Source organism: Abramis brama (genome assembly GCF_963993115.1).
Source record: "Abramis brama genome assembly, chromosome: 11".
In the NCBI taxonomy this organism is placed as follows: Eukaryota; Metazoa; Chordata; class Actinopteri; order Cypriniformes; family Leuciscidae; genus Abramis; species Abramis brama.
Window position 1 is genome coordinate 20297468 of NC_139973.1, and position 22919 is coordinate 20320386.

Sequence of the window (22919 nt, forward strand, 5' to 3'; positions counted from 1 at the left end):
TGTATATTAAAATCACCAACAATTAGGACTTTATCTGCAGCCAGTTAACTCTGATAGAAAGTCAGCAAATTCTATGATAAAGTCTGTATGGTGCCCTGTATACAGTAGCCAGTACAAATCAATCACAAAAATCAGCACAAAAATCGTGATTCATCATTTACACTATATATTGTTACATTAAGCACCAACACTTCAAAAGAATAATATTTGAAACTAGACTTCTTAGTAATTTTTTAAATATTACTATAAATTACAGCAACACCTCCCCCTTTGCCTTTCAGACAAGGTTTATGTTTATAACTGTAATCTTGCGGGGTGGACTATTTAAAGTAATGTAATCATTGGTGTGTGTGTTTGTGTGGCGCGGGCGCGGGCGCAATTGAACAGTGGACACATAAAAACATACTCCGTTATTTTGTTCATACAGGACATCATTCAAACTGTAAGTGTTTACTTATATTTGTGTACACTCGCAATAAAACACAACATTGTGCTTTTGTAAAATAAATTCAAGCAATCCGCCCCTCGAAATGGCGCTAATTTTTAAATTAAACTAAAATGCTCACGGCTGCACAGGCATTAATTACTGTGCAATGAGTTTAGTTCTGATATTTGTATAATTTTATATAGAAATAAATGGTGTAAAATTACATTTTTAGAAGATATGAGGCTTTTAGTGTTTCCTTTTTGGACATTACTTTAATCCCTCACTATATTAAAACCGTTTGAGATATTTAATATCCGTTCACAATTTAGCATCTTTAATGTATTTTCATCGTATTGAAAATGTTTGGTGTGAATAAAATAAACCACTTAGGAGGAGTAGCTAAAAACTCTGTCTGAATTTCAGAGTCTGAAATATCCAAAAAAATCCACATTCAAACCAAAATATCTGACTTCCTGTGTCTAGGAGCTAATGACTGTAAATTAGAAAGTTGTCCGGCTCGATGAGAACAACATACGTACTGATTTGGTAACTGTAGGTAAAACTAACCACCCCACTTTTGTCAAAAGAATTTTGAAAGTGACACACTTCCTGCTGCCAGTTGGTGGCACTATAACTTTAACTCACAATAGTTGCATCCATCTGATCGGCCTCTTAGCACGAACACACTGCTGAAGTCTCATCAAGATCAGTTAATGTATGCAGAAGTTATACCACTTCGTGTTTCTCTTTTCTCGCCATAAATTAATTTCCTCGTCACGGCCAAACCGTTCGAGATATCAAAAATCCGTCCGCAATTTAGCATCCTCAATGTCTTGACTTCATGCACACCGAGTTTGGTGGGGATCGGATGAATTCTCTAGGAGGAGTATTTCAAATTCCACAGCAAGTGTTTTCCAAACAACCCATAATAGCCGACTTCCTGTTCGGCTGGCGTAAAACTTGACCGAGGGAAAGTTGAGATCGATGATCTCAAAGCCAGATGAGATCTATATGTGTACCGAGTTTCATATTAATTCATGCAAGCGTGTTTGATATGAGGAGCTCTTTTCCAAAACGCTATAAATCCATTTAAATAGTTTTCAGGAAAATGAATTTTACCTAGACCCACACATTTTCTGAATATTCAATTTATCCTGTTAAAATGTTGTTGTTTTTTGGCTCAGTCTGAACATGTTGAACAATGATTATTAAATCAAACAACAAAATTGTTGATGATAATTTCAAAGTTTTTTTTTTTTTCAAAATGCTATAAATCCATCTATTTTTTTCAAAACGCTATAAATCCATCAGTTTGTCTTAAAAAAAAGGCAAGTCAATCAGTAATAAATACATTGGCATTCAGTAAAGTGTCGAACCCATAAAAAGTAGAACCATTGTCCACTTTACATAAAACAAATCACGACATGACCTTGTGTGAGTGAGAGAGTGAGTGAGTGTCACACCAAATGGGGTTTCGCTTAGAAAGCCTATCACCTTCGAGTATAGAAAACGAGCCAATGGCAATGAAATGCCATGGGTCTGCGGAATTTGCATAGCGTAGGTCCACCCCCCTCTGGGGGTATATAAGGAAGTACGCCGGCAACATGCAGATGTTTTCGCTTCTGAGCCGAGAGCTTTCTTCACTCCTGTAAGCCAAAATCCTGAGTTTACTCTTTCTCTGCATCACCTTTCGAGACGAGCAACTCTCCGGTGTTGGTGTGACGGCGATCTCCAGTGAGTGCACATTACCCTGCTGATCTGTGCAGTGATCTGCCAGTTAGTGTGTTTCTCCCTGGTCGCTTCAACATTCGCAGAGTTTTCCTCTCACAAAAAGAGCTTCCACGCAGCACGTCTTTTTAAAGATGCCTCGTCCGTGCACTTCTGGTTGTGGTCGCGATGTTTCCAATTCTGATGGGCACAATCGCTGCTTTGTGTGTTTGGGCTTAGATCACGCTAAAGCAGCGCTTGTGGATGACTCATGTTCTCACTGTGGGAACATGACCATCTCCACGCTACGGTCGAGACTCAATGAACTCATTCGAGTGAGAGTCCCCTCATCCACACCCGATCTACAGTCTCCCCGAGAGGCTGTATTTCGGCTGGTGGCCAGGGTGACCTGAGGGTGACGGTGTGGAACAAACCGCCGATTCGTCCACGGTCCACACCCCCCTCTCCAGCATTGGTACCCGCGAGCGTTCAGACTGAGACCGCTGGTCCCTCTACAGAGGCCCTGCGTGTCTCTTTCGGCGCTCCAGAAGAGGATGCAATGTCGATCACTGCATCACAAGGTGGGCAGGAGTCATCGGGAAGTGATGATTCGGCTGTGCTGCCACCTTCGGGTGTGCCAGCATTGCCCGAGTCAGATCCCGAGATTACGGCCATGCTTTCCCGGGCAGCCGCGGCCATTGGGCTCGAGTGGTCCCCCCACCCGACCCTGTGCGCTCGCTATTGGTTTTTGGGTGCGGCCGCTGACCCCCGTCAGCGTCCAACCCCAATACCTTTCTTCCCGGATGTGCATGAGGAGGTCACGCAGTCCTGGAAGACACCATTGTCTTCCCGCGATCGTTCGTCGACCTCCTCCACCTTTCCTCCCCTCGATAAGGCTGCTGCCTGTGGGTACACTGGGGTTCCCCCAGTGGAACGTTCTGTCGCGATGCAGCTGTGTCCGGCAAGCGCTTCCTCTCGTGGTGACCCTAAGCACCCATCCAAAGCCTGTAGATTTTCGTCTACCCTGGTGGCGAAATCTTACAGAGTGGCGGGACAGGCAGCCGCCTCTTTGCATGCCATGGCCATCCTGCAGGTCTACCAGGCCCAGGTGCTCAGGGACATGCAAGAGGGTAGGACTGACCCAGGGCTCTTTGATGAGCTGCGTGCCGCCACCGACCTTGCTCTCAGAGCGACGAAGGTGACTGCACGCTCCCTGGGCCAGGTGATGTCCACAGCTGTGGTCCAGGAGAGACATCTCTGGCTGAATCTGGCTGATATGCTGGAGGCCGAGCGGACTCATCTGCTCGACACCCCCATATCCCAGGCCGGCCTCTTCGGCGGTGCGGTCGAGGACTTTGCTCAACAGTTCTCGACCGCTCAGAAGCAGACTGAGGCTATAAAGCACATTCTGCCCCGACGGCCCGCTGCTGCCTCCACCATGCCGTCGGCACAGAATCCTCAGTCTGCTTGCCGCCGAGGGCGCCCTCCTGCGGCTCCCGCCCATCCCGCATGGCCCCAGCAGCAGCCTCCACCCGGGCCGCGTCGTGGAGGAAGCCGCAGGAAGGCGCCACAGCCCTCTCCGGCCCCGCACCCCGCTAAACGCCAGGCTAAGTGGCGCCCCTGAGACAGGCTGCTCAGGGTTGGCAACCAGTTTTTCTCAGGAGATGGTAGCAGGGCCACTCCTTCCCCCGGTGGAGGGCCGGGGGAGAATCTTTTGTTCTCCACTCCCCGCTGCTCATCCAACGACGAGCAGTACCCTAATGTGGTTAAAGAAAGAACTGGTTCCCCCAACCCTGAGCACACAGAGTTCTCGGACCATAGTGCGCGCCGCCCACGGGTCCCGCCACTATCGTCCCCCTCTGTCACAGAGTTCTCGGATGACAGCACGCGCCGCCCACGGGCCACGGGCCCATCTCCCTCTGTCGCCAGACCCTTGCCAGAGCACGCCCCCGTGGGATGCTGGTCCTCCCCTGGCCTCCTCTAGCAGGAAGCGGCTAATGACCGTGCTCCCGCACAGGGCCGCTATGCCACCCTCGCCTGGGCCGGTCATTCCGCCTCGCTGCACCACCGACGGTACGTCTGTGGTTCGAATGACCCCACTGGCGCAGTTTCTGGGAGCCTGGCTAGAGCTTCCCAGACTGTCCCACTGGGTCGCAAGAACCATCAGGCTCGGCTACGCGATTCAGTTTGCCTTTCTGAGCATGTGTCTTTCCCTCGGCAAGCCACCTTGCCAGCCCTGGGGTTGAAACATTCCACCTGCGGCTGGACACCCCAGTGTTACTCCATATGCAGCCCCTCTGGGTCATATGTGTATTCCATTTTCTATACTCAAAGGTGATAGGCTTTCTAAGCAAAACCCCATTCGTCGTCATCCGACGTAACGTCTCCGTTCCCTACTCAGGGAATGAGGGTTACATACGTAACCGAGACGTTCAGTACACAGCAAAATGACATGACAAACTCATTTTTTTTTAAATGGCGTTTATTGCATTTTGGAAAAAAGCTCTTCATATATGGACTCTCTCTTCATAAAAGCTCTTCATATATGGAGTTTTCAGACCCCATTCAAGGGGGCGCTGTTGAGCCCCCCTGCCACGCCCGGGTACCAGCTTCAGCCCGGCCCTGATGGCCGCAGGTTCTGACCTGTGTGCAAAGTTTCAAGCGTTTTCGAGCACGTTAAGGGCCCCAAAAGCCCCCGACACCTTGAAAAACAATAATTCTCACCAAACAGACACATTCAAACCAAAATATCTGACTTCCTGTTGGTCGGAGCTAATGACTGTAAATTAGAAAGTTGTCCAGCTTGATAAAAACAAAATACCTACTGAGTGTACATTTTCAAGCATGTGAAGAGTCTCAAAAGCATCCAAAAAGAAAATTAAAGTTTGATGGCCCTGATGGCCGTGGGTTCTGACCTGTGTGCAAAGTTTCAAGAGTTTTCGAGCATGTTAAGGGCCCCAAAAGTTCCCGAAAGTTTGACAGAAAAATAATAATAAAGAATCCTAAGGAAAACAATAGGGCCTTCGCCCTTTCAGGGCTTGGGCCCTAATTAAAGCTGCAAGCAGCGATGAAAAGGGCCCTCGTACCCGTGCCACCACCACCCGGCGCCTTTAGGAAAACAGAGCATGTGTTCAGGACAGGACTCTTATCAAACAAGTGAAGTTAGGGGCAGATTGGACATTGTATGCCTGAGTTACTGCAGGCTGTTTGTGGTTGCCTAGCAATATCGGAACTGCAAGCAATTTTAATCTAGAACTTATCTGATGATGCATATAACACCCAAAGGCTGAAAATGGGTGTGCACATCTACATTTGTCAGGCCGCCGAGGACACGCCATTCGACAAAAACTCAAGATCTTCGCAATTTAACGTCGCAAAGGCATTAAGATTACACTCACCAAATTTGAAGAGGATCAGATCAAAACTGTAGGATTTCGTTAAAGTACAACGTCTGGAAATGGCAAAAACTGCACAAAGTCTGAGAGGAAGTTCAAAATAGCTGACTTCCTGCTGTGTTTAGGGCTATGCTCCTAGAGACTTTTTTGTAGGTATTGGGTCATTACATGTATGTATCGAATTTCATACCTATACGTGAAACGTAGAGACGCACCCAATTCTGAAACCCATATCACACGTAAATTTTCACCACTTCTGAAGCGTGTGCAAAGTTTCATGAGTTTTCGAGCATGTTTAGGCCCTCAAAAAAGCTATTCACTTTGGAGAAGAAGAAGAAGAATAAGAAGAAGAAGAAACAGAGCAAAAAAATAGGGTCCTCTCACCATCGGTGCTCGGGCCCTAATAATAAATGTTACTTGAGCATCAAAGGAATAATTTACCTTTTAAAATATATCAAAATAGAAAACAGTTTTTTAAATTGTAACAATATTTTATATTACTGTTTTTTACAGTATTTTCGATCAAATAAATAGAGTCTTAGTAAGCATAAAGGCTTCTTTTTTAAAAATGTTAAAATAAATCTTACTGCCCCAAACATTTGAACAGTAGTATGTTTGTATATATGATTTTATGTTTTACAAAATCACAGTGATATTGTGTTTTAGCAGATATTCTTTTAGACAACAGCGGTGCATAGAACTTGTGTCTCGGGCAGTCGTATTGCTACGTATTGTCCACCACATGTCTAGTCCGGAGTGACATGTGTGTCATTCTGCTGAGTCTTATGCAGTGGATTAGCAAGACTAAGTTTTAGCTCATCTCTCAAGCTCCCAATCATTCCGTCTCTTTATCTCGTTTCCAGTTATTCTTAGCCGTCTTTTACTTTCTGTTCTTTGTCTCACCGCATTGTCAGAGAAAGCAACATTTTTGTTGCAGCCATGAATCAAAAGGTTGTTCTGGTCACTGGTTGTTCTTCTGGCATTGGATTGGCACTTGCTGTTCGTATTGCCAGGGATGAGAAGAAGAGGTTTATGGGTAAGACCAGCATATAAAATACATACAAATATTGTCAATGTAGGTTATAGTAGTATAATAGTGGTGTACATCAAGAAGAACAGTTGTGAAATTTTGCTTTTGTATTGCACAAATACTGTTCAAAACAAACATGCATTTTTTTACATATATATTTATTTGTGTTTACAACCTTTTTTACACATTATCAAAAAATGTCAAATGTCAAAAACCTACGTAGATAATATATATTTTCCACTATTAATGGTTAAAGACCAGGAGTGCTTTTGTTACCCCTTGCCAGGTACAACTGTAACACTGCTCTGGGACAGTTCTTAGAGTGCCAAATTAGATAGTAGGTCTACATTTAAGTGAAATGTACTGACACATTTTACTCTAAATCATTGTAATGTATGCATATGTATCAGTTCAGTATTTTTGTGAATTAATTATTTATAAGTCTTAATTATTTTTAGTGGTGAAACAACAGTGTTACAACTCTTCTCACTGATCACCTTGGATGTTTGCCTGATTGTCTCAGCAAATTAGCACACAAGCATGTCCCAAACCTGTTACCCTTGTTTTAGTTCAAATGAAATTTACTGTAGGCTATATGTTTGAGCCTTGGAAGTGTATGCCACAGAGAGGAAACTTGATAAAGGGGAAACTTTGGAGGAGGCAGCATGTCGTACTTTGGGATGCACACTGGAGATCAAGCAGTCATTATATCATTCTAATGTGAAAGTACACACAGATTATGTCAGTTTGAACTTGCATGAGTAAGGAAATATTCACAAGGTAACAATTACTATGCTCTGTTTGCCTGATATGCTGAGAAATTGCAGTAAAAAAAAAGTTTCTCATAATATTTCTTCATGTGTATCTTGTGGATTGTCTTCAATAAATTGACTTGGCTTGAAGATTTTCTTAAAGTAAGTAGCTAAGCTTTAATCTATTAGTAATTAAATGCTGACTGTGTTCCCCATCTGTTATCTGAAATCACATAGACTGGTCAATGCAAATGTTAGCAGACTATAGCTTAAATGGAAGTTAAGCTAAATGTTTTGACTTTGGCAGTGTATGCCACCATGAGGAATCTGGCTAAAGGAGAAGCTTTGGTGGAGGCAGCTGGTCGTACTTTGGGACGCACACTGGAGATCAAGCAGCTCGACGTGTGTGACGAGAACTCTATCAAAGCCTGTGTCAACAGCCTGCCCATGCGTAGAGTCGACATTCTCAGTAAGATTTTATTAGATGTACTTCTTATGTAACAACACAAATGCTTTATTATTTTCCTTTGTTTCAGTGCTCTAAACAATATTATCTCAATAATAAAATATATGTTTATCGTATATTTATGTAAACACTATAGTATTCACTTAGCGGCCATTGCATTTGGTAGCTCTACTGATATTAGTAGTAGGAAGTACTAATAATACTAATGTTTCTAGGAAGGATCAGAGACAGTAATATGGAGCCCTGCACGTGACATTTAGTGGAAAAAAACAAGATATTGTGGCCACGAATTAAGAATTAGTTCCCCACAAATTATAATTTGTTCTCTTGTTTTAGGGGCAGTTTACATGACACGTTTTTATTTAAAAATGGAAAAAAAGTATGCATATTGGCCATTCATTTACACATTTACACGAATGTTGGGGGCCTGAAAATGCAAGTTTTTGAAAACGATCCCGTTATAGTAAGATTTCTTTGCCATTCTGATGTTTGAAAGACAAAGAAACATCTTAATCATATATTTACACGATTAGCTGTACTGATTTACCAAATAAAGTGTGTTTTAAGAGCACTGAAAATACAGTAAGGAACATAATATGCAAACCAAGGGTTATTTACAAAGTGCTTTTGAAATTGTAGACAAGATAAAACTGAAAAAAAGCTAATATTCAAGGATTATGAAAACCTAATGATTTGTTTAACTTATCCTGAATCAGTATTGTTGTTCCCACCCCTCTGTTCTCTGCGTTTCAGTTAGTAATGCTGGAATGGGAATAATTGGGCCCATTGAGTGTCAGACCATTGATGAGATGAAAACTGTCATGGACACCAACTTCTTTGGACTCGTGCGACTCATGAAGGAGATTTTGCCTGATATGAAGAAGAGAAAAAGTGGCCACATAGTGGTCATCAGCAGTGTCATGGGGATTCAGGGTAAGCCTTATATTTGCGTCTGAGCTCTTACACCAGTAAGTGAGAGAACGAACTCTGGATACTTAAAGGATTAACAATGACTTAAAGAAGATCTGAGAGGATTCAACAAGATTTTGCCATCTCTAATCACAGTTGTGTTCATGTGCACAGGTATTTTGTTTAATGACATTTATGCTGCTTCCAAGTTTGCCGTTGAAGGGTTCTGTGAGAGTCTGGCAGTTCAAGCTCTGAGATTCAATCTAAAGTAAGTGATCATATGTAGGTCTAAGTACTGAATGGCCCCAAATCCCCTACCAGCCTACTACTACTCTATTAATACTCTAATGAGAGTTAGTAGACATGTAGGTGCAACGTTACTTCTAGGCAACAGAATGTGTTAAAGGGACCATCAAAATAAAGTGAAGCCCATTTATTCATTTAGAAAACACTTATCCAAAACAAACAAAATTGATAATATATAATACCAGGGCCCGTATTCATAAAGAATCTAAGAATCCTCTCAGAAAACTCTTAATTTAGCTTAAAAAGAAAGTCTTAGCTTAAGAGCGATTCGGGACCGATCTGAGAGCAACTCTGAGCAAGGAAAAGACAAAAACTTTTATCTTAGTGAGGAGGCGGGGTTGACCCCGTTGCTATGTATGACACAATCTTTTGACGACTGTGATTGATTGGTTGGTTGTCCAAGAAGAAAAAAAAAAGTGATTTTAAGTATAGGGTCTATTCTAAGCCTTCACTTTGAACTTACATGCGTAATTTTTCCTATTTGATCGTTCTCTCACACACACACACACACACACACACACACACACATTATATATGTGTATATAAATCCTTTTTTTATTTACCATGCTGTTAATTTCCTATAAGGTATTTGATTGCTTAGAATGATACGATCTAATCTATAGTGTCTTATTAACTCACTGTTATCCATCGTCTGCAACACATTTCTTCTCCCTCTTCGTCTTTCTGCCATTTTCTCCTCTGCTAAAGAAACTCTTGAGCCTCTTAAAAGTCCTCGTCCGTGCTCCTAACAATTTTGACCTTAAGACCTCTTTTAAGGGTTAAGATGCTTTTTGAATTACTTTTTTCTTTACTAGGACTTTTTCTTTAATTTTAAGAGTAAACTCCCACATTTCTAAGAATTTTCTTAGAATTTTGTCACTAGGAGAGCTCTCTTTGCATTAAGATTCTTTATGAATACGGGCCCAGGTTTATAAAACTAAACTAGTAAACACGCTAAAACAGAGGAGCAATGAGCACATACACACATCCATCCATCCAAAACTATATGTAATAAATTTACATTTATACTGATAACGTGTGAGCTACAATTAACTTGCTGTTCCCCTAATTCATTCAGGGGCCGTATTCACAAAGCATTTTATCTTACCACTAGGAGTACTCCTAAATCACACTAAAAGATTTTAGCTAGGAGTTTTCTCTTAAAAGTTATTCACAACACCTTTCAGACCTACTCTTAGTAAAGAAAAATGACAACTCCTAAACTAAGAGTGAGTCTTCATTGCTATGGATGACGTCATTACTCATGCACGAGCTTGACTGAAGTGACCACCTTGATTGGCTGATGATTGTAACGCGGGAATGATTCCAAACACCTCCCCTACATGATGAGTGACAGGTGACAGGTCTGAGAATGCGTGCGCTACACAAGTAGTGCGAAGGACGGAAGATGATGAATAACTGAATAAATAGCCTAAATGAATAAAGAGTAAGGCAAAACAAATAGCCTAGTAGCCTAATGAAACATATGGATTGATGCAATATCTTTGCAACATTATTGAATTAATCTGTCACTATATGCCTCTGCCTACGTTTGCAAAGAGAAGAACATTTTAATTTGATTCACAATGAAACATTACAATTAGTTTACATGCAATGAGTAGCCTAGTTTTGGTTGTTGTTGGTGGCGTTATTGCATCCCTAGTTATTTTTATTTTTTTTTGCATCCCTAGTTATGCCTACAATGCAAAATTGTTCCCTCGCGATTGGAAGCTCCTGTAGCCGCCACATACGCATTTCAAAACATCGCAACGTGAAATGCCACAAAAAGCGGTTTGTGAATAGGTCTTAGTGAGTTAGGAGTCCTCTCGACTTCTTTTAAGCTGTCCCAGGCTTAGGTGCTACTTTTAGGGCTAAAATGCTTCGTGAATTACTCTTAGTCCAAAAAATTAGGAGTAAAAAAAATTAGGAGTCCTAAAGTTACGAGTGACACGCCCATTATTTTTAGGAATTGCTCCTAAATTCGCCAGTTAGGAGCTACTTTTAGCCTTAAAATTATTTGTGAATACGGCCCCAGATCTCCAAAATCTTGAAACTGACATATATACATAAAGGGTGTCTACTGTAATTTTGTGAAAGCTGGCCACAAGTTTGGGCTGTAATAAAATAATTTATATACTGTCAAACTATCATAGGAGAACAGTGCACCTGTAGTAGTGTACCTGGGCCCGTATTCATAAAGAATCTAAGAATCCTCTCAGAAAACTCTTAATTTAGCTTAAAAACTTTTACGTAGGAGTCTTAGCTTAAGAGCGATTCGGGACCGATCTGAGAGCAACTCTGAGTAAGGAAAAGACAAAAACTTTTATCTTAGTAAGGAGGCGGGGTTGACCCCGTTGCTATGTATGACACTATCTTTTGACGACTGTGATTGGTTGGTTGACCAAGAAGGAAAAAAAGAGTGATTTTAAGTATAGGGTCTATTCTAAGCCTTCACTTTGAAATTACATGGGTAATTTTTCCTATTTGACCGTTCTCACACACACACACACACACACACACACACACACATTATATATGTGTATGTAAATCCTCTTTTTTTTTATTTACCATGCTGTTAATTTCCTATAAGGTATTTGATTGCTTAGAATGATAAAAATTGTTCCACTCTTTCCAGTTACACTGACTACTGGCATGTCTATTTAAGTGGTGGTTTGAATGGTGGTTTTAATGTATCAAACATGGAATTTTCCCAGTTGCCAAATATCGTAATGTAGTGATTACTTTCATTTCTGGCGCTATGGCATTTCTGTGCTGTGTCGGAGATGTTAGCGTGTCTCTAATAAGATCAGTCACAAACACGATCTCTGCACGATCTAATCTATAGCGTCTTATTAACTCACTGTCATCCATTGTCTGCAACACATTTCTTCTCCTTCTTCGTCTTTCTGTCATTTTCTCCTCTGCTAAAGAAACTCTTAAGCCTCTTAAAAGTCCTCATCCGTGCTCCTAACAATTTTGAACTTAAGACCTCTTTTAAGGGTTAAGATGCTTTCTGAATTACTTTTTTCTTTACTAGGATTTTTTCTTCAATTTTAAGAGTAAACGCCCACATTTCTAAGAATTTTCTTAGAATTTTGTCACTAGGAGCTACTCTTTGCATTAAGATTCTTTATGAATACGGGCCCAGGTGTTCTGCATGTTTGTGTGAACAAACATTGACAAAACTCTTCATTGACACTTCTGTTCTACTAATGCTCAGTATACACATCACCTCAGTTTTTTATGGCACTTTTTAAAATTTCCAAGTTTAAGAGAGCTCAGTTCTAGAGTTCTGATGTGTTTTCAAACCATTGAATGCCTTGGCCGTCACATTTAAGTTGTCATTGTATGTCTATTATATTTGCATCTGTGCAGTATCAGCCTGATTGAACCAGGACCTGTCGTCACAGAGTTTGAGCGCAAGGTGTATGAGGAAGGCTTGAAGATAGACCTCTCCAAAGCTGATAAAGTGACTGCAGATATGTTCCAAAACATCTACATGAAGAATTACAGCCAGATATTTGAGAGTCTTGGACAAACACCAGAGGATGTTGCAGAGGTACTTGGACAAGACTTCCAAAAAGTTTCATGCAGCAATCTACCATTCCAATAGATGTTTTGTTTTCTCTCTGAATTACTAATAGTCCATACTGTATGTCATTTCTTCTCTAACCAGCACACATTCAAAATGATTACCATGGAGAACCCACCATTTCGCCATCAGACTAACAGTCTGTACACACCCATGACCACCCTGAAATATGCAGATCCAAACGGTGACCTTCCCATTGAAACCTTCTACAAGATGGTGTTTGAACACGACAAGGTGTTCAATGCAAGTCTCAATTTCCTCAAGCTTCTGCGCTGGAGAAGCCGTAAGAGCTTCACTTTGGAAAAATAAAAGACTGTCTCTTGACTTACAACTGTGGAATACAACAGTTTCAGTCATCGCTCAGGATTGTACAAGCTAGAGGGATTAAGAAATAGCAAGAGCAAAGGAATATAGTGAAATTGGGTACTATACGGTTATCCGGACCACACGTGAGATAACCGTATAGCATTTTGATAATTATTTACATGTGGTCACGTATGGTCCGGATAACCGTATAGTACCTGAAATTGATAGTGAAATAGAATTCATTTATTTATTTTTAGCTGGCTGCAGTTAAGGCCATGATCTTCCTGATGTTATACATTGCAAACCTGCATGATTATGCTGTTGTAGCAATGTGGTCTTTGAAGGTCAGCTGGTCATCAAAAATGACCCCAAGATTCCTTGCTGATCTTAATGGGATTATTGTTGCGGAATTTAGCTGGATGGTTCCCCATAATAAGAATATCTCTGGATAAACCCTGCTGGATGGGACACCCCTGTTATACATATTATCTTTGCAAGCAAAGACTGTTTTCATGCTGTCATCATAGAATAAACAACTGAGTATCACACACTACCAGACTTTCAAGTAGTTTCAAACACTCACACAGGAATGTGTGCTTCGTTACTAGAAAAAAAAAAAAATGAAAAAAAAAAAATTAAATGTTCTAAAATGTAAACGTTTGATATCCTCCAACTAGATGGAATCAAAGTCTGAAACAAAAAAACCTGTCCCCATCATACACAATGTGATTTTTTTTTTTTGTGCAAAATCTGTAAACTCTGACAATTTGCATTGCCTACTAGCTCCGACTTTTGACATGTAGCATCCACATGTTCAGATGTGTTCAGAAAACCAGAGCAGAAATCTGGTTAAAAGTTGTGTAGTGTATTCCAACCTTAACTCCAGACTGCATTTCAATTAATAACCGCATGCACGCAACAAGCTAATCAACCGAGAGTTATGGATTTATTTGATGGTAAGCACTGGTGGATAAAGTACTTGAAAGCCACACTTGAGTAAAAGCATAGATATCTTACCAGAAAGACTTTGGTAGAAGTTAAAGGGCACCTATTATGCCCCTTTATACAAGATGTAAAATAAGCTTCTGATGTCCCCAGAGTGTGTATGTGAAGTTTTAGCTCAAAATACCCCACAAATAACTTTTTATAGCGTGTTAAAATTGCCACTTTTTGAGGCAGTGCAAAAACATGCCGTTTTTGTGTGTATCCCTTTAAATGCAAAAGAGCTGATGCCCTTTCAAGAAGAGGGCGGGGCTTCACGACATGTGGACTTAATAAATCCGTACCTTGAGCAAACTAAGCAAGCTGACATTCAGTACAATCTATATCTTTTATTTAGAATACATACAAATGTAATTTACGTCTTTTAGTTTGTCAAGAGATTTAAAGCGTCATTTTTGAATAGTGCGCATGTGCAAACGTGCTCTAGAACATAAGAACGAACCTATGATTGAATCTGGAAGTAAAGCAAAATAACTGAGAAAAATGAGAAATAGTCATCAGATGCCATGTCCATAATTTATAGCAAAACATTTAGCATTAATTCGATCTCAAACAGACTCAATAAAAGTTGTTATTACTCCACCACCTGCGTGGCATCTTTAACCAACGTGGTTGAACAACCAATTTGCGACAATACGGTTTTGGGAAACAGTCGTGACTAGCTAGCTGATTTCTTCAACGATGCATCATACTATGGTAGTTAAGCAGCGAGTTACGTCGTTGTATGGGAAACGCACCCCTGGACAATCTCATGCACACTGAAATGTCAGTCGGATGTTAATGCCTACAGAGCCAGAGAATATGCTGTATGTAGATAGAACAGGTATAGTTTAGTTTAATTACGGTTATATCTTATGTTGTCACCTTGCTTTTATCCACTACAAGCCTGTTGTAGCGGAACCCGTTCGAATGATGGCCAAAACTTTACTGATGAGTTTATTGTACATCACACAAAAGATGAAGCATCCGTTTTCACTCCAGAAAATCACTGTAAGAGCTGAATAAAACAGTACAAGAAGTGCGCATTAAAGTCTTATCCATACACTCACTCTCTCCCTTTCATAATCATCAACACAGCGAATTACACAGAAACACTCGTTACAACTAACAGTAAACAAATACAGACTTTATGCCTTTTCGAAGGGTGCTTAATAAACTGGTAAACTTAAATCTGTAAAACAATTCTGATGAACTGTAATAGTGTGTGCTCTCCCTTTCAGGGTAACGTTTGGCCTATTGCTCCGGAGACTGTAAGCTGGATCACGAACATTTTGTACTGATCCATCCTTGAGTAACAACTTTTTAGCAAAACCTATTTTGTATTGTCCCTTTCTATTGACCCTTCTTCACAAAGCAGTCTGGTGTAAAATGATTTGCGCAAACATAAATGCATTTAGGTATATGGGGTGCATTCTCTTTAAAAATAAAATGAATCCACTGCGTCTTCAACGGCTCTGATGTCAGGAGTACATGAATACTGCTATGCACACTCTTACATCCAACAACAAAACACCTGAGTTGTTTACCAGACATTCTTGTCGCTACAGCTGCTCCGGTGTCGAAACAATGGCGGACTGTGTACAGTACAGCTCACTCAGGGCAGGTCTATTCTAAATGTCAGTGTCCGTCAACAGTCGTGGGAAGGGCTTGTGCAAACAAAGTGACGTCACTTTGCCCAGATTCTTAAAAAAAACACTTGGTGGATTTTTATCATTACAGAGTGGTTGTGTACTGTCTGTTACAACCACTGCGCCTTGTGTTGGAAAGCCGCAATGGCCATGTGTCGGATGGCTGGTTGTATACAGTTACCCTGAGCTGTAACGTGAATTTGTTTTGCCGACAGGCCCAGGAAAAGATGGAATGAGTTGAGTACACAACGTAGGTAATTGTTAAAGTCCAAGTGAATTTATTATGACAGCTGTCTCTACACATGTGCTCCAAATAAAGTTCAAAATAAACAAAACAAATCATCAAAAATACTCTAAATAGACTGTACAAAACATAAATAAAACATGCTGAGAGCAGCAAACAAGGCATCATATCTAGCCTCTGACAATGACGATTCACATCAGACATTCGCATCTTACAGCATTTTGGCTGTACAAGCTCTGGCCCTTCACTCGACTGTGGCTCAACTAGCCTCCCTCTAGAAGCTAGGCTAGAGTCTAGCTTGTATGCAATCTTCCCGCCAAACACTAGCGGATAATACCATCAGTATGGGTCGGTTAACACCCATGACAATGAATACACATTTAGTTCAATATCAGTGCTATCACATATGCATTTGAACAGATAAACATGATCACGAATAATATCATTGATCAAAGGTAAACAACAGACCCTTTAAATAAGACCATTACCATTTCAGAGAATTCCTATCCTTCTCTATCCTAGTAAATGGTACAACCCCTAATAAGTATATTCGGGGGGCTTTACGTCATCTGGCCACTCCCTACCAAACACTGGACCAGACAGGTAAGATATACTATGTAATGTCTTTATATGAGAAATAAAAGAAATATAAAGTATTTTAAAGGAACCGTATTTAAGATTGTGGCCAAAACTGGTACTGCAATCACTTTCAAATTACTGTAGTGCGGTGTATCCCCTCCCCCTCCCCCCTCCCCCCTGACTCGAGGTTGCCAGTTAGGCTGCAGCAGGAACATAGGCTGCTACAAAAGGAGCTTCCAATGGCAAGTGACGAGTCCTACACAGTAAGTTTTTTTTCTGTTAATTATGTTTATGCTTCATGAGAGATGTTTTGCGTATTTCGGATTCATAACGAGGTCTTTTAGGTTTCGTAACGTTAGACATTTTTTTATCCGACACGTTTGTAGCTGCAGCTGTGGTAACTAGAGCAGAGCTGGCAACCCGGATACCGAAACACTACTGACTTCGTGATTAGTAGATAGGTGGAGGGTGGGGCATCAGGCCAAAACACAACATGACAACATCAACATCAGTTGAGGGCTGCAACTTCACTTTTAAATTACAATATCCTGGCCGGACTACTGTTGTCAGTGATATAAGTATTTGAAATGAACATGATTTCTTAATGTCTAGTGACATATCAGGGCCATTTTATGATTAATTTAAATACATTTCTTTCTCCATTTTTTCTCCACTAGGGGTCGCTAACCTATTTACAATAACAAAGGCGTAGTTTGATGACGCAACATTTGCTAAGAATTATGGATCTTGTCGTCAACGTCAAGCCGACCGATCTAATAATGTTTATGGATGACTGAATACATCGATGCTTTTATCATGACTGTGATATGAAGCAGTTCGGGATTGCTAAGAGACAGCTATCAGCTCCAAACGCGACGCGAGTCCCGCGGATATAAAAGGAATATGGACATTTCATTCTACCGAACTACACGCAGAATTACTACTCACAGGTCAGTTTATTAGACAAATTAAACTTGTGAGGTAACGCAGCGATGTTTCACTTGGTCTAACATTACACTAGCACACTAAAGTGCATTTGAATGTGTTGAAATGTAACTTATGTGTTAGTCTGTCTGTATGAGACTAGCAGTAAACTAGATCAACATTAGAATAACATACAGATCATATTCTGACATTTTATCATTGTTGAACTATATAACATTGATTAGTTTTATGTAAATGTGCTCACCTGTTTAATAAAGTACATGATGTAGGAGCGGTCGAAGTCTCGGACGTGGAGCTCTCGTTTATATAACGTTACTGTCTATGGGAGCTCTCGGCATCTCGAAAACACCGCGCTGATATTGATTCTCGTTTTAGTTCTCCTTTTTTATCCAAAGTCTGCTTGCCATGGTCCATAATGTTTGAACGAAACAACAACAGCGTGCAGATAGACATTGCGAACTACTGGTCCACGTCTGTCGTCTTGGTTACTATCAGAGGGCTCTGGTTCATAACTCTGGTTACCATGGCAGCACGAGCGGAAACCAGGGACAACGCGGATATGACGCCATTGACTGCGACAAAACGGAAATAAAGAAACGTCCCGTGTCTTCGAATATTTCTCCTGGTTTGAAAGTTGTTGGAAACAGTCGGGATAATGTAAGTGGGTCAATGACGTATACGGATTTTCGACAGGTCAATTTTAAAATACAAAAAAAATACCTGTTGCAATTGTTCAAACATTAAGGATGTTGTGTACATCTAAATTCATTAAAAAAAAAATATTTAAGTGATTTTAGTGTTTTTTCATCTAGATGAATTGTCCGTAGCCTTAAAAAATGTAATGTGGTGCGACCGTGATTTATCTTAAAACTAATTAATTTCCTTAACATGCTTAAACATTTTTTTTTTACAAGTTCTTAGTAATTAAAGTGTTTAGAAACCAAGTATTGCATTTCTTTTGAGTTTTTGTAAATAATGATCTCGTTTTTTGTTCTATAATTTCTGAGTTGCCTTCTTAAATCTAGTTAACAGACTTAGCCTACTTTTCCTGTAAATCACATAAAACTGATATAAATGTTTTAAAAATATCATTTACTAAAGCATACTGTATCAGTGATTCATATTTCAGCCACAGAAATAAGATATTTTATTTTACATTTAATACAGTGATTGCTTTTATTGGTCGCACCACATGATAAGTGGTCGCTCCAAATGATACGAAGACCTTATATAGTTAAAAATCTATTTAAAGAGATCAATGAACAATACATTTTATACAAAAAAAAATTGATTTAAACCAGATTTCATACAAATTTCACAGAATTTTCCTGAACATAAACTTTTTTTTTATATATAAAAATCACATCACAAACACAAGTGCACCATTTCTTTTAACTTGACTTAGAATTTCTTTCTAACAAATAATGATGCTATAGATTATTTCATACAATTATTGTATACAGGTAACATTTGGGGTCAATAGTTTTTTTAAGTAATTAATACTTTTATTAATCAAGGACACATTCAGTTGATAAAAAGTGACAGTAAAGATATTTAGGCTATAATGTTACGAAAGATTCTATTTCAAATAAATGCTGTTCTTTTGAACTTTCTATTCATCAAATAATCCTGACATATAAAATGTATCACAGTTTCCACAAAAATATGAACATTGATAATAATCAGAAGTGTTTCTTGACCAGCAAATCATTAGTGACCCTGGATCACAAAAAACAGTCACAAGTCACACAGGATATATTTGTGGCAATAGCCAACAATACATTGTATGGGTCAAAATTATCGATGTTTCTTTTATTCCAAAAATCATTAGGATATTAAATAAAGATCATGTTTCATATTTTGTAAATGTCCTACCATAAATATATCAAATATGTATTTTTGATGAGTGAATATAGCAATATCGGTAACATAAATGGACAACATTAAAGGCGATTTTCTCAATGTTTCGATTTTTTTGCACCCTCAGATTCCAGATTTTCAGTTGTATCGGCCAAATATTGTTCTATCTTAACAAACCATACATCAATGGAAAGCTTATTTTTTCAGCTTTCATATGATGTATAAATCTCAATTTAAAAAAATTGACCCATGTGACTGGTTTTGTGGTCCAGGGTTACATATTAGAATGATTTCTGAAGGATCATGTGACACAGAAGACTGGATTAAAGATGCTGAAGATTAAATTTAGCTTTGATCACAGGAATAAATTACAGTTTACTTACTATATGTTCACACAGAAAACAGATATTTTATACTGTAATAATATTTCACTATTCTCCTATCAAGGTACTCCGCTCTTGCTGCAGGGTCAGAATTTTTTCGCTTGGCAGTGGCATCTGGTAAAATAGATTCAAATAGTTTTAAATAAATAAATAGGCAATAATAAATACACTACTAATAAATGCATAATTACTAAACTGAAATTACATGCTCTAATTTTTTGTTGTTGCATTTTTCTCATATTGTACAAAGAGTAAACAAACTTGAAATGTATGAAGAAAATATCCCAAATTGCATAAAAATCTATTCCAAATGATACTAAATTAAAGTATTTTTTGTATATAAACTGTCAATTGAATATAAAAGCATAAAACTGCCAATCTAGGACATATATCTATCATGGAAAACAGTCTGCAGTGGTCGCACCACATGATATTTGGTCGCACCACATGATATTTTCAAATTCATTCAAAATTTAAAGGCACAGAATTGGCCACCTAAACAAAACAAGCTAGCTTCCCAAAAAAAGGTCACTATGAAATTTATAATACAAATATATATTTGTAGTAACTTTAATATTAATTTTTTTTTGAGGTCATACCACATGACATCCAAATGTGGCAACTACATACCAACCATTACAGAGGTTTATTTTTTTTCCAATTTGAGAGAATTACAAACCTGCTTGCTGCTTCCATGGGTCCTTGGTAAATTGGTATATGATGTAACGTCCTGTGTTTGAATAGTTTTCAACATAAAAGTCCCAAAATGGTAGTTTCTTGATGGTCACACCACATGATATTTCATAAAATGGACATCATCGGACAAAGTTTGTTTGTATATTATGATGGAAATATAAATACAAATGCTTTGAATTTTTTTAAAGGATTACAAAACATTTTGGAAATCATGGCAAATAGTGCAGAAAATAAATGTGAATAAATTTAGAGTAATTTCAAAGACGTTTTCAAAACAGAAGTTATGGCCGGACGGTCGCACCACATGATGTTTTGACACTTTAAATAACAAAAAAAATAACAAATAAGTAAAGGTTTTTGATGAGTTAAAGTGAGTACATACATGGGAGATGTACTACAAATATGCAGTATCTTTTTATGCATTTAAACCCGTTTTTGCCTGAAAAAATGCAATCGGACAGAAAATTTAGGCGTCACGTCATTGACCCAAGTACACAACTAAAAAAAAAATATAACATAGATATAGTGATTTTTGCTATTTTTAAAGCAAAAAAGTTACATATTGTGCCTTTAAGTCTCTGTTCAATTATTGTACTCTGCTACAAAACACAGTTTGATCACCAAGCATTGGCATTGTCTCTATACACATATGAAATCATAATCATAACATAATGAACCAATGTACACAATAACACTGTGAACTGATGTCCACGGGATGATAACCCACAGGTTCATCATCACATGTACACACACTGCCAACACATATTTATGCTCCACCATGTAAAAGTGAGTTTCACATAATAGGTGCCCTTTAAAGTCACTGTTTAGAATATCACTTGAATAAAAGTTTTTTTAATATAATATTTATTGTACTTAAGTTTTAAATATTAAACGTACTTAAGTATTGAAAGTAAAAGTACAAGTGCTAAATACAAAATAAACAAATATTATTAAATATTGTTCTGTACAGTTTGAGCAGCAATATTGTTTTAACTCTGTTCCATTTTGTTTTCCAAAATGTTTATTGTAAGTTTTAAATCTAAAAATATGAATTATTCATTGATCATTCATGTTAATTCATAGTGTATTAACTAATGTAAGAGACTACTTTAAAATGTTAAAATGTATTAGTAAATGTTGAAATTAACAATGAACAATACTGCTATCAACCTTAGTTAGTTACAAAAAGACTCACTGTAAAGTGTTACCATTTCATATCAATCCAAACAGGCATGCTTAAAGAAGGCCATCTTTACACAAAGGCATAGCACTGAATTTAGACACATGTATATTATACGTATACTTTCACACGTTATTTGCTTCTATTTTAGAACAATTGATGATTATTTAATCAAAACAGCCTGTGTTAAAGCCACAGGGATGATAAAAAAAAAAAAGAACTGAAATCCAATGCATTTTTGATTTATGTTTCTGTCAGCTGCATGAGGATAGGCCTACAGTTTGCTTTCTCATGTCACTACTTTTAAATATGCAACTTTGATGGATAACGAATGCATAAAGTGGAACAAATCGATAGAAACTAATGCAAATAGATGGTATAAATCGTGACATTAAACATTTGGGTCTGCCTTGTGTGTGTTTTAGTCACATTGTTTTAACCGAGGTAGCCTATACTCAGCTTCCTCTCAGCCTCGACGGCATTAAATATGCTGTTCTCCAATAATGCAGCATCTAGTCAACAGATTAATTTATAATGATACGACAACATGCAGTGTAGTGCACTGTATACAGACCGTTCCCTATCAAGCCTACGGAACTTCGACATTAGGGATGTTGTATATGGGAACTCCTCTCATCCTTTACTTCCGCTGAAATCTTATAGGCTAACGCCAGCAGAGCTGGCCAATTGACGCAAAATATGCAAATACTGAACCCCGTTGCAGTATAAAGCAAGTGCAGCGTCAATTCCATTCAGAATCTCTCTCTTCACGCTCAAATCGTGTGCTAGAAAGCTGATACTACAACTCTTGGATTATTCGCCGTCGTCGAAGGTGCGCCAGAGATACTACACTGTCTCCTGCATCCGATGGCGACTGTTTGCAACCTGTGCAGGGGCTCCATCGTGCCCCCGGATACGCACCTGTTTTGTGTTGCGTGCATGGGGCTGGCCCACGCTAAGTCAGCCCTCAGAGATGAAGGGTCCTGCGACCACTGCGCGGACATGTCCCTGCGAGTTCTCAAGGCCAGGCGGGACGAAGCTCGCGCAGCAGCTGGGATTGGGCCTACCACCGCCTCTGAGCCGCTGGTAGCCCCCCCCAACCACGGAGTCGAGGTTCGATTTCCGGTGAGCTTCCCCGACCCCTCCTTTCACCCCCCCCGCGAGGTCGCTGACTTCGTGTCCTTCGGGGCGAGTGAGGAAGAGGACTCCATGTCTCTGTCTGCCTCCGAGAACGACTGGGGTGCGGAGCAGGCCGCACCGCTGGCGGCCGCGGAGCAAGAGACCCCGGCGGACCTGCAGGACGAGAGCTTTCACATCCTCTCTAAGGCTGTCGAGGAATTGGAGCTCTCGTGGAAGGCTCCCGATGAGCCGTCGAAGAGCAAACTCGACGCGTGGTTCCTCCAATCGAGTCGCCGTCAGGCCGCTTCGAGAAGAGGAACCCCATTTTTTCCTGATGTGGGCGGCCCCGCAATCGGCGCGCACCCTCACTTCCACCCAGGCCATGTTTGCCCC

The 22919-nt window shown here is 39.7% G+C and overlaps 1 protein-coding gene across 2 annotated transcripts in view; it reads left to right on the plus strand.

The window, feature by feature from the left end:
* Positions 1–6304: 6304 nt before the first annotated feature.
* LOC311091899 (retinol dehydrogenase 8) overlaps positions 6305–22919 on the plus strand; it is a 239871-nt gene continuing 223256 nt past the window's right edge. Inside the window, exons 1-7 of one of the 2 annotated variants that reach the window (XM_084128041.1) lie at positions 6305–6565; positions 7619–7780; positions 8531–8710; positions 8861–8954; positions 12368–12551; positions 12669–12997; positions 13103–13156. In XM_084128041.1, coding sequence (XP_083984167.1) covers positions 6469–6565; positions 7619–7780; positions 8531–8710; positions 8861–8954; positions 12368–12551; positions 12669–12893 — 942 coding nt within the window. In that variant the 5' untranslated portion in view covers positions 6305–6468 and the 3' untranslated portion in view covers positions 12894–12997; positions 13103–13156. Of the gene's footprint in view, positions 6566–7618; positions 7781–8530; positions 8711–8860; positions 8955–12367; positions 12552–12668; positions 12998–13102; positions 13442–22919 lie in introns of those variants that run through there. The other variant, XM_084128040.1, reaches the window with a different exon arrangement.